General features: G+C 33.9%; 1 protein-coding gene across 1 annotated transcript; it reads left to right on the plus strand.

Moving 5' to 3' along the window:
• The first annotated feature begins 1,376 nt into the window (after positions 1 to 1,376).
• On the plus strand, positions 1,377 to 15,338 carry JCHAIN (joining chain of multimeric IgA and IgM). The gene is made up of 4 exons (XM_003772815.3): positions 1,377 to 1,517; positions 6,871 to 7,003; positions 12,879 to 12,959; positions 14,130 to 15,338. The coding sequence occupies exons 1-4, from the start codon at positions 1,454 to 1,456 to the stop codon at positions 14,332 to 14,334; spliced, it is 483 nt and encodes a 160-aa protein (XP_003772863.1). The 5' UTR covers positions 1,377 to 1,453; the 3' UTR covers positions 14,335 to 15,338.
• Positions 15,339 to 15,555: the final 217 nt, after the last annotated feature.

Genomic DNA, 15,555 nt, shown 5'->3' on the forward strand with positions numbered 1-15,555 from the left:
ATATATGAGGAAGCTGAAGCTCACAGATATTCAGTGACTTGCCCATGATCACACAGATATTATGTGTCTGTGGCAGAATTTGAATTCAAGTTTCCTTCTGACTACAATTCCACCACTCTTTCCATTTTCTCTAAGAATTCTGTATGAGAAAGATGTGATGTTTTGGGCAGTTAGGTACCACAGAGCTCCAGGCATGGAGTCAGGAAGACTCTGAGTTCACATCTGGCTTCAGATCCTTACTAGCTATGTGACCCTGAGCAAGTCATTTAAACCTTTTTTGCCTCAGTTTCCTCATCTGTCAAATGAGCTGGAGAAGGAAATGACAAACTACTTCCAATATTTTTGCCAAGGAAACTCCAAATGGAGTCACAAAGAGTCAGATATGACTGAATAACAACAGGTAAAAGAATTAAAAAATAAGTTTTACATAATATGTAGTTAAGTGTTACTTATTCAATACTTTAGTACCCCTAACCATCTTGGTTTAAATGTTTACTCTCTAACATAGAGAGTGCTCCCCCATTCTCTAATAGAGTATCTTTTGGATTGCTATGGTTGAAAAATTTATCATACTGTAGATCTTTTCTGAACTTTGTCCCTCAAGCTAGTAGTATGTGATTCCTGAAGACTTTGTTGCTAAGTAGGACCAGGCAGGTCTTGGACTTTGCTGACATAGATTTAGATAGTTCAGGGTTATTTCTGAACTCCACTGAGGAATCTATTTAATAACCAATTTCTTTTCTCTCCTTTCTTGGTTCCTAAAGTAACAAACCAAATTATTTGAAATTTTAAAAAACTTGCCCCCCCTTTTTCTTAATTTTTCCATTTTTGTTATTCCATATTTGACAAACATCATCAAACATGAATATTTTCAAATAGAGAGAAAACCTTTGTTCTTTTCCTTCAAATTTTTGACATTGTGGTTAAAGAATTTAGAATTCTGAGCTTGCCATTCTGAGTACAACTATCCTTTTTACTTGCAATTCTTCCTCCTCTTGCTTCTGTTTTACTAATGTATGATAGATGTATAAAAAAATTAAAGTAAATGTTATCCTCTTGGGACTGCTTGAGAGAAGTTACTTTTAGTGTAGCATCAAAATTTTTTCCAAAGAAGCACTTGGGTTTCAGTAGTCGAACCACACTTGCCCTCCTTTTTACTTGCAATTCTTCCTCCTCTTGCTTCTGTTTTACTAATGTATGATAGATGTATTAAAAAATTACAGTAAATGTTATCCTCTTGGGACTGCTTGAGAGAAGTTACTTTTAGTGTAGCATCAAAATTTTTTCCAAAGAAGCACTTGGGTTTCAGTAGTCGAACCACACTTGCCCCTATTTCTAGTTTGGGTTGTTATTTTAGGAAACCAGAAGCTCTATCATTTGCACATCCCTTATAGCTTTGACAACTTCAAACTGTCCTGTAATTTCAAATCTTTCAAAAGACAGACGAGGCAAGATGAAGAGATCTTTGCTCCTCTTTGGGCTTCTGGCTGGGCTTTGTGGAGCTATTCTTGTGGCAGGTAAGTACTTCTGTATAAGTTTCCTTGGCTAACAAGCTAGCTAGATACATATTTCTAACATGCTTATACTTTTTATGCAACGGTCCTTATAGCAGATACACATGTATATATTACTATATATACTGATCCTATAGATTTTATCTTGTGAAAGAGGTAAATTGGAGAGACAACTATAATTTGATGGATTTCATAGAATTTCTAGTTGAAAGGGCTTTGGAGATCATTACATGTTACTCATCTATAAATTATATAATAAATATAATATATATTATATATATATAAAATAAATAATATGAAGATGCCTTTTAGCTTCAGATCCTCTGACCTAATTATAAAAATTGACATTCTTTAGTACAATCCTTTATTTTTATAAAACAGAGGTTTAAAATTTTTTTTCAACTATAAAAATGTTGGTGGTGAGATGGTTATCTTTTGATGTGTCTAAATGGAGAAAAATTTTATATTTTTTAGGCAAGTTCAAAAAGTTAGACTCATATATCTCTTGCTAACTCTGATTACTTTTTTTTAATTTTTTATTTAATAGCCTTTTATTTACAGGATATATGCATGGGTAACTTTACAGCATTAACAATTGCCAATCCTCTTGTTCCAATTTTTCACCTCTTACCCCCCCACCCCCTCCCCTAGATGGCAGGATGACCAGTAGATGTTAAATATATTAAAATATAAATTAGATACACAATAAGTATACATGACCAAAACGTTATTTTGCTGTACAAAAAGAATCAGACTCTGAAATATTGTACAATTAGCTTGTGAAGGAAATCAAAAATGCAGGTGTGCATAAATATAGGGATTGGGAATTCAATGTAATGGTTTTTAGTCATCTCCCAGAGTTCTTTTTCTGGGCATAGCTTAACTCTGATTACTTAACTGAATCGAGATCTCTTTGGTTCATGACAATAATTATTGCCAGTACATGAATTTAACAATTTTGGTGATTTGGAGTCTTAAATTTTTTGCCAGTAGTATAGAGGCTCAATTAATGTGTTCAGATAACATTTGTCTTCAAGAATCTCACTTGAGCTGATATAATTATTCTGGTTATAATGGAACAACAAATAGCATCCTCTAATTAATGAATTTTAAAAATAGTTCCTTGTACTCACAATAGTTATTAGATAAATGGGTTTTAGGAAAAAATATTTAGAAGAAAAAAAACAAGGATTAAAAGAATTGATATTACTTTTAGATATTTTAGGAAAATCAGGAGTTTTATCTATGTAGGGAACTCTTAGTATGGAAACTCCCTCTGCTGATGCAAAGTGGCAGTCCATTTTTCCTGGGGCATTAAATGGTTAAATTACTAGCCCACGACCACAAAGCCAGAATGCATAGAGGGAGCAGACCTCAAACTCAGGTCTTCTGACTTCAAGACTTCTCTTTGTGTCTTTTTCTGGGTCTTTTATTTTTATATTTTGTTCTGAATTGGTTTCATGAAATTTCTCTTGAAGTCAAGAAGACCAGAGTTTGAATCTCTCCTTAGATACTTAGCTATATGATCTTGGGCAAATCACTTAGTCCCTCCCAGCCTTAGTTTCCTTACCTGTAAAATGGGAAGAACAATATGACGTACTTCCTAAGATTCTTGACTGGATCAAATGAGATAATATTTGTGAGATGCTTTAAATATCTTAAACAGCTATATGACTACTAGGCATTATTATTATTTTAATTATGCTACATAGTCTTTTATCAGAAGATTTATTGTTTTAAATAATGATATAATAATGTAAATAGTTCAAACATAGGCATTATAGAATTAGATGAATGCAAATAACACTTGTTTTTTTAATATTACTATCAATGTCTGCAATGAATATTATCATAAAAAGATGTTTAAAAACCCCCAGACAAATCTCTTTTCCTCTTCCCTATCTTCTCTCTTTTCCTGAGCCTTTTTAGACAAGGCTATAGCCTCAGTTTCCTATACAGGGGTAGGTATTTATTTTTACTGTTTCATTGTTCACATACTTAATTAGCCCTTTATTTTATTAGTTGTAGAATAGGAGAATTTTTTTCAGCATTAATATATATAATATATATACACATTTGTAAACATATATACATATATACACATATGCATACATATATATGCACATATACATATACAATAATACACACACAAATAAGACTAACAGTGGTCTTCTTCCAAATGTACTTAACTTTTTAGTTACTTTCAGGGAATAGCATATTAACATGGTATAACAAAATTCATTATAGTATAACAGAATAATTTCATGCATATTTAAAAGGACATGATAAACTATCTCTTAAATATACATACTTTTCCTAAAGCCACTTTATCATAGGATTTGAGATTAATAAAATAGTTAATATGAGTATACAAAATTTCCAAATAATCTACTAAATTTGCCCAGTTTTGAAATTATTTCCTAGTATTTCTATGGGCATTTTAAGAGTCACAAGGACTCTTTTAGATCAGAAGAATACATTCAGAACAAAACTTTCTTTCTTTTCTTCTAATGGAGAAAGATATTTAATGAAGGCTTGCAAGCATATGAATCTTTGGGCAAATTTTTAGCATTAAAATTTGCATAACTATCAAAAAAACTTCTACAACTTAAGAGATGGATTTTTGCTTTATGAAAGCAAAAACTTCTCAATAATGAAGGTGGAAATCTTCAAGGGTAGTATTCTTGGGAAGATATTTTGATTGGTTCTGCTTTGCCAAGGATCTTTAGTTGGAGGCTAGGAAAGTTGCAAAGTGGATTCTTTGTGAGATCAGCTTGAATTAGAAAATTGTTAAGGTTCCTTCCAACTTGAAGATGCTTGTAATTCCTGAAAATAATTCTAAAGATATTCAGAAACAAGTATTTCTCTAGATAAGATGAAATTAATCAACTTCTCCAAAGTCTAGCTAGGACCTTAGAAAATGGCCTTGAAGATTTTCCAACTTTATTTTTTATTTTATTTTTTTATTATAGGTTTTTATTGACAGAGCATATGCATGGGTAATTTCTTTAGACCCTTGCAAATACTTCTAGAACAGAACTTTCTAAAGTGGTCTAAGGACCTAATAGTCACTCCAATGTAGACCTATGACTTCAATATGATTTCATAAATGTAGGTAACTTCCCCACCAATTCATATTCAAACTTTCCTCGACATTAGTAGTTAGTCTTTATGACTAACCCTCCCTCCCCAATTATTTGGTAGTTAGCCTTCTGTTGATTAGTCAGTCAATCAACAAGTACTTATTAAGAACTCTCTAGGTGCCAAGCACTGTGCTAAACTTTAGGGTTTAAAGAAATACAAAAATAGTTACTTCCCTCAAGAAGTTTATATTCTAATGGGGATCATTCAGTTGTTTCAGTCGTTTCCAATTATTTGTGATCTCATTTGGGGTTTTCTTGGCAAGGATACTGGAGTAGTTTACCATTTCCTTCTCTAGCTCATTTTCTCCTTGAGGAACTGGTGAAGTGATTTGCCCAGAGTCGCACAGCTAATAAGTGCCTGGTTCTAGAGTTAAACTCAGGAGGTTGTGTCAAGACTCTGGTTTCAATGCTCTGTCCACCACACACCACCTACCTGCCTCTCTAATGGGAGAGGCAATATATAACTACATAAATACAAACAGAATGGGAGATAGATTCATTTGGCTAAGGTGATCAGACAAAAACCGTTGCCAGATCTATACTTGAAGCCTTTCCTGCTTGGTAGAACTTATCAGAGCCCAAGCTTTGCTGTCCTAGTTTTTAAGAATTATATATACTATATACTATACTACAATAGGACAGGACAGGAGCTGGAGAAAACCAAGCAAAGCTTTTCAATTTTTTAATCAATATATCAATCAGTGAACAAAATGAACAAATAGTTACTTATGCATGTCCAAGTCCAACAGTGTTCATGTATTACAGCTGCTATACCCTCTGGGATAATTCTCCAAACCTTATCTCCTCTGGTATATTGAGTCCCTTTTAGGTTGCTAGAAGACCCTGAGGTTTTTAGGGGTGGTTTTTCTAGAACTATATGTAATTCATAAGTTCCAACTATTTTGGTTCCTCCATTGATTATCAATTGATATCAATTAGCTAGCCAAAGTTAAATTAATATTTAGAAGTGGGTTTTGCTAAGTGGTATAATAACAATAGGTGGTACAAAATACAAATAATTTTATAGACTGGGAAATAGGAAGAAAACTTTTGATAACTAGATTAATTTTGTTGGCACTGGTAGCATTCATTTCTTCAATGCCACATCAAAACAATGGAGTAAATTAGGGAAAAATCAGTCTCCTATTCCTATCATTTTGTCTGCAAGAAATTAATTCATTAGACTAATTTCCCCACTACCACAATAAACTTGCTATTTGAGCATCATATAAACATAGCCTTAATGCTTTATTAGAGACTAGATCTCAAGGGAAGTTATGAATTGATGGAGAAATTAAAATATGAATGAAGAAATGTAATGTAACAATTGATGATATAGAAAGATGGATTGAAGGAACTGAACATATTTAGATTGAAGAAAAGAAGACTTGGGAAATTCTTCAAGGAATTTACAGTCTGGTTAGGGAGGCAAAGCTAATACATCTTGAACAACTGGAAGGCAATTCAGATACTTGTAAGGAATTTACAGAAGGGAGAGATTAGTGTGGTCTGGAATAAAGAGATAGTTTAATGGAGGAAGTAGGACTTCAGAGGATGGAGAGGATTTGGATGGAAAAGGACTTCTAGATACATGGACAGATAGATGATGAGGAATATTGCATTTGGAGAAAACTAAAAAGACCAACTTCACTGGAACAGAGAGAGGGAAGTGGGAGAAAAGATTGGAAAGGTAGAATGGGTTTTTATTGATCTAATAGGAAAAGCACTCATTGACCCCAGCCTTGATTTTTGGTTAACCACTACTGACAAAACAGGTCTTTGTATGACAGTGAGCTTATAGGATTCTCTTTATCTTGGTTCATTTGGATTAAACCTAGGAGAACACTTCTGATTCTTGTTATTTGTAGAGAACTCAGTTGTTTTTCTCCAAAATAATTCCTGGAATTCCCTTTTCCTGCCCCAAAGTATTTTCTTTCATGTTAGTTTTCCTAGATTGAAGCAAAGAATAGAGGGAGAAAGCCCAAACTGGACAGGGATCATTTCATTCTTTATATTAGAATTCCCACCAAGACCATAGTGCCAAGATCATAGAGCCAGTGACCATAGTTTCACATAGTAGGGGTTTAATAAATGTTTGGTAATCAGTTATTTGACCAATTCCTTCTTCTATTTGAAATCAACTCAACAGCAAATGTTCATCAGATTTGCTTTTTTTCCTCTTTGTTTTCCTTTTTCCTATTTTCTATTTCTAGCTCAGTTTGAGGATGAAGATGAAGGAAGAATTCTTGTTGACAACAAGTGTCAGTGTGTCCGAGTAACTTCCAGACTAGTTCCTTCTAAAGATAATCCAGAAGTGGAAGTTGTGGAGAGAAACATTCGACTCATGTATGTAATTTCCCACATATTAAATGAGATAATGTTAAATCAACTAATAATTATATATACTTAATATATAGTGTAAATAACTAAACAGGAGCAATAATGGTAAAATTCCTGTTATAGTACCTGGCACATTATAGATTCTATGTAAACATTAGTTATTATTATTTTTCTTTACAATTTACTTTATGGCAAGGGGTAGTAGTATTATGACATAAGTGGGTCACTGTCCAGCATATTGGCCTGGGAATAAAAAAAATCCAAACTTAATTTTTGTTCTGGTGTTTACTAACATCATAATCATGGTCTTTAATTGACAATTAGAACGAAAGGCTGGGAATTGTTATTGTTCAGCCATATCTGACTCTTTGTCACACTATTTAGGATTTTCTTGGCAAGATAATTGGAGTGGTTTGCAAATTTCTTCGCTAACACATTTTATAGATGAGGAAACTGAAGCAAATATGGTAAAGTGACTTGTCCAGGATAACTGCTACTAAGGTACTCTATCTATTGTGCCACCTAATAGGGTTAATGATATAGGGCAGGAGTTTGTCACAATTTTTTTAATCCCTATGCCCTCTCTCTTTCATTAATACTCCCACCTTTCTCTATTTAATATCAATGAAATGAAATTCTAGCATTTACTATGCATATGTTGACAAGAAATAAAACAGATTAATTTCTATAGCATCATAAAGTTATTGTTCTCACTGATTAGCTTTTTGTATCATCTCTAGTTGGGGATCTCTGATTTGGGAGCCTAAGAACAGAAGTTTTAATCCGGGACACTCAATGTGCTCCTATACATAGCATCCCCTAAAACTAGAAAGTTTTGTGTCTGTGTCAGGTTAGTCCTAGAGAAAACAGAAAGTCACTGTATTAATGATTTGAAAGCCTCTGGGCTCATTGCCAAATAACAGTGAGAAAAGATGTTTTCTTCCATCACAGATCAGTCTAGTAAGCAACTGAAAATTCTGATCTGGTCCAGGCAATCCGTCTGTCCTGCCCATATAAGGCTAATTGAACCTGAACTCGAGTTTTCTGTGGTTTGTGTATAATGCCAACTGAAACTTTAGATTGATGCCTCGTGAAAACTGGAGATGGAGCATTTTGCTGTGCATAAGTCGGTGAAAGTTTTGGCTCTCACCCAAGCATTAATCTGTATTCATCTCTCTGTTCAGGTCAAATTGGAGCCCCAAATCCCCTTTGATATGATGATGCTTTTGTAGACACTCTTCCAGATATTTCATATCCCTTGCAGGGCCAGAACTTGTGGTGTCAGGTTCTTATTTATGTAGCTTGAACCCCAAGGCCCATTGATATGGGATTCTCTCTTCACTATTATGGCCACTGCCTTGTGCCTAAATGATGGCTGGAGCAGAGTGGGTAAGAAGGCAAGGGAAGGAACAAAAGAAAGAGACAGTTACAGAGAGAGGAAGAGAGAGGGAGTGAGGGCAAAGGAGAGAAAGAGACAGAGTGTGACAGAGAGGAAAAGCATGAGAGAGAAAAGAAAGAGTAAAAGACAGAGAGGGAGAAGTAACGAACTAAAGATGAGAGGGCTCAAGAGAGGAAGGAAGAAAATAAGAAGAGAGTGAAAGAAGAGAAGAAAAAAAGAGAGGAGAGAGACAGAAAGAAAAAGAGAGGGAGAGAGACAGAGACACACACAGAGAAAGACAGAGGGGGGAGAGGGAGAGGGAAAAATGAGGGAGGGAGAGAAAGAAAGAGAGACACACAGAGAGAGAGACAGAGAGAGACAGAGACAAAGAGACAGAGAGAGACAGAGAGAGAAAGAGAGCCAGAAACACACACACACACACACACACACACATACACACACACACACACACACCAGATAGAGATAGAGAAGGGAGGAGGAGAAGAAAAAGAGAAGAGATGAGAAATAAGGAGGAAGGAGAGGAGAGATTTTGGTTCTTCTGACTTCTAATTTTGATAGATAAGATAGATCTAAGGCCAACCTTTCTTTAGGTATTAAAGAAAGAAGAACTCAGGGAAGAAAATGACATGAACTGACAGGTTTTTGAGCATGAAAATTTTTGCTAACTAGACTGAAAACATGAGGTCAAGGACTATCTGAATCTGTATTTGCTGAATTGAATTTATTATTGATGCCTAGCTATGCCCATGATGCCATAAATACTTCCTTGTGGAAGGGAGTAGTTTTTCATTCAGAAGCACAGGTCTTGTTTAACGCCAAAAATAGCATTCTTTCTTTTGTACTATAGATAGTATCATCATGTTTGTTAGGATGATCTTGCTCTTATACAATGTATAGTACATGTTTTAATTTATGTAATTGTCATTTCTGAAAAATAGCATTTATCAAAATCGGGTTTCACTATCCTATTACTTTCTCATGTTATTTTTTTTTAGATTTAAAAAAATTATTGATTTAACATTTTATTTCTCCCAGTTATGTATAAAAACAAATTTTAACGTTTAAAAAAGTTGACTTCTAAATTCTTTCCTTTCTTCCCTTTACCCTTCACTGAGAAGGCAAGAAATTTGATACAGTTTATACATGAGCAGTCAAGCAAAACTTATTTCCATTTTATCAGTGCAGACAAACAACCCCCAAGAAAAATAAAGAAAATTGAAAAAAGTATTCTTTGATCTGCATTCAGACTCCATTAGTTCTTTTTTTTGGGGGGGGGAATGACATTTTTCATCCTAAATCCTTTAGAATTGTCTTAGATTGCTGAGAAAAGCTAATCTTTCATAGCTGATCATTATATAATATTTCTGTCACTGTGTACACTATTCTTTTGGTTCATTTCACTTTGCATCAGTTCATGTACATCTTTCCAGATTTTTCTGGGGACATCCTAATCATTATTTCTTACAGCAGAATAGCATTTCATCATAGTCATATATGATAATTTGTTTAGCCATTACCTAATTGATAGATATCATTTCAATATACAGTTCTTTGCCACTGCTAAAAGAACTATTATAAATATTTTTGTGCATATAGCTCCTGTTTTTTTTTTTTCTCTTTGGGTTATAGACCTTGTAGTGATATTACTGGGTCAAAGGGTATATATATGGTTTTATAGCCCTTTGGTCATAGTTCCAAATTGCTGCACAGAATTGTTGAATCAGTTAGCAATTCCATCAACAATGCATTAATGTCTTAATTTTCCAAATTCTTTCCAACATTCATCATTTTCCTTTTGTGTCATATTAGCTAATATAATAGGGGTAGGTAGTACCTCAGAGTTGTTGTAATTTGCATTTCTCTAATCAATAGCAATTTAGAGCAGTAGTGATTTAGACATATATAACATTGATCCTTTAACCACTTATCAATTGTGGAATGTCTCTTATTTATTTATTTTGTATTATTTGACTCAGTTCTCTTTATATTTGAGAAATGAGAACTTTATCAGAGAAACTTACAATAATTTTTTCACAATTATGATTACTAATTTGTTTTTTCTTCCATCCCATTTTCCCCGTTTATACTATTCTCAAAAGTGTTTTGCTTCTGACTACCTCCTTTCACAATTTATCCTCCTTTTTGTTATCCTCCACTTCCATTCTCTTATCCCATCCTCTCCTGCTTTCCTGTAGGATAAGAGAGATTTCTATACTTGACTGAGCCAATTCTAATAAATGGTTTACATAATCTCCCCACCTTCCCTGTTTTCTTCTTTTATATGAGATAATTTGCCCCATTCTACCTTTCCCATTTGCCTTTTCCTGGTGCAGTTTTCTTTCCCATCTATTAATTTTATTTTTTTCAGATAATCATGCCATCATATTTAACTAGCACCTGTGCCCTTTGTCTATGCATACTCCTTCCAACTGTCCTAATAATGAGAAAGTTCTTAGCAGTTACATATATCATCTTCCTTTGTAGGAATGAATGTAAACAATTTAACCTTAGTGAATCCCTTATGATATATTTCTCTTTTCTGTTTACCCTTTTATGCTTCTTTTGAGTCTTGTATTTTCTATTCAACTCTGTTTTTTTCCCCCCAGGAATTTCAAGCAAGAATACTTGAAAGTTTTCTATTTCATTGATTAGCCATTTCACCCCTTGAAGGATTCTACTTAGTTTTTCCTGATTCTTGGTTGTAATCCTTTGCCCTCTGAAATATCATATTCCAGGAACTCTAATTCTTTAATGTAGACGCTGCCAAATCTTATGTTATTTTGACTGTGGTTCCACAATTTGAATTGTTACTTTCTGGTTGCTTGCAATATTTTCTCCTTGACTTTGGAGTTCTGGAATTTGGCTATAATATTCTTGGGAGTTTTCTTTTATAATTTTTTTGAAGATGATATCTAGGTTTTTTTTTAAATCATGACTTTCAGGTAGTCTAATACTTCTTGATCTCTGTTGGATCTATTTTTCCAGTAAGATATTTGTTATTTTCTTCTACTTTTTTTCATTCTTTTGATTTTGTTTTATTGCTTCTTGATATCTTGTGAATTTTTGTATATCTTTTTCCATTTGGTTAGTCCTACTTTTTAAGACTTTCTTTTCTTCATTGAATTTTTGTGTCTCTTTTACCATGTGGGCTCTTCTGTTTTTTATGTTGCTGAATTCTTAAGTACTTTTTTTTTGGCCTTCTTTAACCAAGTTGTTGACTCTTCATTTTCTTGCATCACTGTTACTTCCTTTCCCAATTTTTCTTTTTACCTCTCTTATTTGATTTTTAAAATCCTTTTTGAACTCTTCCAGGAATTCTTTTTGGCTACTTTGAAGCTTTGGAAGCAGTTTTGACTTTGTTGTCTTTGAGTTTGTGTTTTGAGTTTCCTTGTTACCATAGTAACATTCTATGATCAGGACCTTTCTTTCTTTCCTTTTTTCTTTTCTTTCCTTCCTTCCTTCCTTCTTTTTTTTTCTTTCTTTCTTTCTCTTTTTCTCTCGCTCTTTCTTTCTTTCTTTTCTCATTTTTTCCTACCAATTTCTTGACTTTTAAGTTAGACTCTGCTTCCAGGGTGAAAGATGTGTTGTCTTAAGTTTCAGTTTGTTTTTTTTTTGTGCAGCAAGTTTTGGGTGTCTCTAAGCTTTCAGTTCTTGCAAAGTGGTACCTAAAGAAAAGTCCGTGCTCTGGTCTGTGAATGGCCACAAGTATTCTTTTCTGTTCTGGTACTGTGATAGGGTCCTTACTCTTCTAGAATCAGAAGCTCTGGCATGTTAGTATTTTTCCTTGCTTTGGGACTATAACTGAGGACTGTGACCTAGATCTGAATATGGGCAATACAACACAGTCCCATATCCAGTGCCAGCAAAGGGACGTTTGTAATCTCCTGACCACTTGTATGGCCCCCTTACCATTTTTGTAGGCTGAGAGTTCTGGAAGCAGCCACTACCACCTGATTCAGTCACTTCTAAAGCTGTTGCTGGTTTGATAGGACACAGCTTATACTGGCATAATTTACTCTAGTCTTATCCCAGGGTGATAGACCTTTTCTCCTGGCTTTCTAAGTTGCTTTGGGCTGGAAAATTGCTTCACCCCATTCTTTTGTGCATTCTTCCACTCCAGAATTTGTTTTGAGGTATCATTTAAAGTTATTTGGAGAGGAATTTGGACGATCTCAGGTGAGTTCCTGCCTTTTCTCTACCATTTTGTTTCTACCCTGAAATTATTTAAAAGTATTTCTAATAGAAATACAAATGTAGCATTTTAATAAGACATAGAGGATAACACATTATAAGTGCCAAATAAATTTATTTTATTAGTGGATCAGGAAAATATGTAATTTTTTATGTGAGCTCATTCACATTATTTCAATTATCATAATTTTAGTTTATCTTATAATGTGCTAATTAATTGGTATCTAGGTGCTGAACAGGAACATATTTTTCTTATGTTAGTGACTTTGGACAATTTCCCTCCTTTTTTAGAGTACCACTGAAGAACAGAGAGAATATCTCTGATCCCAATTCTCCTGTGAGAACCAACTTCGTGTACCGGCTTTCTAACCTGTAAGAGTTTTTATTTTATATTAATTTGGAGGCTGAAATTTGTGAAAAAGAAAGATTAGAAAATAAAAAAGAATTCATACAATGTTTCTAGGAAAAATGTTGACATATAGGTAATGAAAACATAATAGTTCCTTTCCTTGCCTTGTTTATAATGCACTCATGTGCCTTTGTCTCAGACTAAAATAACACATTAAATAAATAATTATGGCTCCTCACTGCTGAGGTGGAAAGAGTTGCTGCCAGTGAAGAAAGAGCAAATCTTAGTGTCTGAAGAATTTGACTTTAAATACAAAATGCAGGCAAATTTGTGGGTGGGTTTTTTTTTTTTTTGAGAACTACATAACCTAATGTGCATGGTGGTACATACTTGAAATCCTGGCTACTTATTGGGGATACTGAAGCTGTTGGATCACTAGAGTTTAAGTTTTATCCCTAATAAAACCAATCAGATATCCACACTAAGTCAGGCAACAACCTGGTGAATCCTGGGAGCCTGAAGCCACTGAAATGCCTAAAAAGGGATTAACAGATCCTAGTCAAAAAATGGAGCAAGTTAAAGCTCCCATGCAGATCAGGGCTGACAACATACCTGCACTTCCATCATTGGGAGGAAAGGGAGATCCAGTTTTAAGAAAATTATTATTATTTTTTAAAAACCACATAACCTCAAATATTTAATAGCCAGTATCATTTTATTTGACTTTGGGTTTCTCTGTGTTTTGAGAATAATTGGAAATGACTAATTCAAACTATACCTAAACTAGTCATTCAGTTAATTTGGTGTGGGAAAAGAATAAATCAAGTAACTTGTAGACAAAAAAAGCAGATTACTGAAATTTTATTTTCTGTTAGGTTATTTTGATATTATGAAGATGTAGGCATAGATGAAACAGTAATGCTAAATAAATGCCTACCACAGTGTCTGGCATATGGTTGGTGCTTAATAAATGCTTGTTACATATTTAAATAAATCCTAAATTGGTTGTATTTTATTATGATGATGCAGAAAGCTGGAAGTCTGTCTTTGCTTATTTCTGCTCAGAGTTGTAAGATCCAGTGAAACTTTAATGAGAAAATGCAATTAGGGACAGCTACAAATGACTATTTACTCTCCTCTGTGATGGGATTTCACTGAATGGCCAGTATTTAATGCATGTATTTACTTTTCAGCTGTAAAAAGCGAGACCCCATCGAACTGGAGCTGGGCAATGAGATTGTTACTGCCACCCAGAGTAATAACTGGGATGAAAGCTGTGGTACCTGTTACACTTATGACAGAAACAAGTGTTACACGTCTACCGCCTTGCTTGATTTGGGAGGGAAGAGCACAATGGTGACAACAGCATTGACCCCAGAATCTTGCTATTCCGACTAACTGAAAACCTCCACTGACCAAAATGTCTCTCTGCATGGTATAGAGCTCTCTGTCTCCATTTTAAAACTGCACATTTTTATGTTCACCAAGCATATAGCCACAACTATTGTTGGTAGAATGTTCCACATCCTATTTTTTTCCCATTCCATTAGAATGATGTAATTACTATGCTCCTTGAGAAGAAATTCTCTAGAAGAAATCCCTCCAGATCTGCATCCATTGAGATCAATTCTGCCCTGTACCTACTGCCTAACCTAGTGTCTAGAAACATGGGGCATGAATTTCCTCAAATATGTTACTCACACAGATAAAAATAGAGCTGATGACATCACCTCCAAGAGAGACAAATTGGAAGATACAAGTACATGTTGATTCTCTCTCTTTCTCTCTCTCTCTCTCTTTTTTGCTTTGCATGTGCCAATTTATTTTTCCCAAAAAAGACTGCATCTTTGTACTATTGAGGAAATAGATATGCAAATATGATTCCATCTGATGGTATTATTAGCAATATACTAATTGGTAAACCTTAATACATTTAAAAGTATTTATTGATATGAAAATAACATAAAACAAGAAACACAATATCACATGGAACAAAGACATATTTTTCACCAAAATAAAGTGGTTGGCAGTTATATTGTATAATCGATTTTAAAAATGATTCATTTTAAAATTAGTAATTCAGGTGTCTCTGAGACATATTTTTATCCTGTAAAAAATAAAAAATTCTAATTTAATAAAAAAACTAACATTAGAACGCTGAAATCTCTACATTGCCATCTGTTATATCTTGCATCTTGCTTTCATCTAGGGACTGCCATGGATAATGCAAAATTGTCGTCTTCTTTTTTTTTGAGTGAAAAATGTTTAAAGGATCCTCAAGTTATTTAAAAAAATTCTGATCTGGAGTAATCTGTGTTTGATTAATTAATCCTTAAGAATACATATTTCCAAAAATGCATCCTCTAGCACTGTGTTAAGAATTAAAACATTTCAGAAGCATATACCTTGTGTGAAACTTTTCTTTTTTCCCCTCTCTTTATGTTTTTTAAAAAGAATTTTATTAAAGCTTTTGATTTTTTTAAAACATATGCATGGATAATTTTTAACATTCACCCCTCAAAACCTTGTGTTCCAAATTTTTTTCCTTCCCCTCTACCTCTCCTTTAGATAGCAAGTAATTCAATATATGTTAAATATACGATTCTTCTATACATATTT

The sequence above is a fragment of the Sarcophilus harrisii genome, chromosome 6 (assembly GCF_902635505.1).
Source record: "Sarcophilus harrisii chromosome 6, mSarHar1.11, whole genome shotgun sequence".
In the NCBI taxonomy this organism is placed as follows: domain Eukaryota; kingdom Metazoa; phylum Chordata; class Mammalia; order Dasyuromorphia; family Dasyuridae; genus Sarcophilus; species Sarcophilus harrisii.

Bases quoted from the DNA above. Each gene is read 5' to 3' on its own strand.
- JCHAIN (XM_003772815.3), top strand. From the start codon at position 1,454: ATGAAGAGATCTTTGCTCCTCTTTGGGCTTCTGGCTGGGCTTTGTGGA. The intron at 1,518-6,870 runs GTAAGTACTTCT...TTCTATTTCTAG, and splicing joins TGGAGCTATTCTTGTGGCAG to CTCAGTTTGAGGATGAAGAT. The intron at 7,004-12,878 runs GTATGTAATTTC...CTCCTTTTTTAG, and splicing joins GAGAGAAACATTCGACTCAT to AGTACCACTGAAGAACAGAG.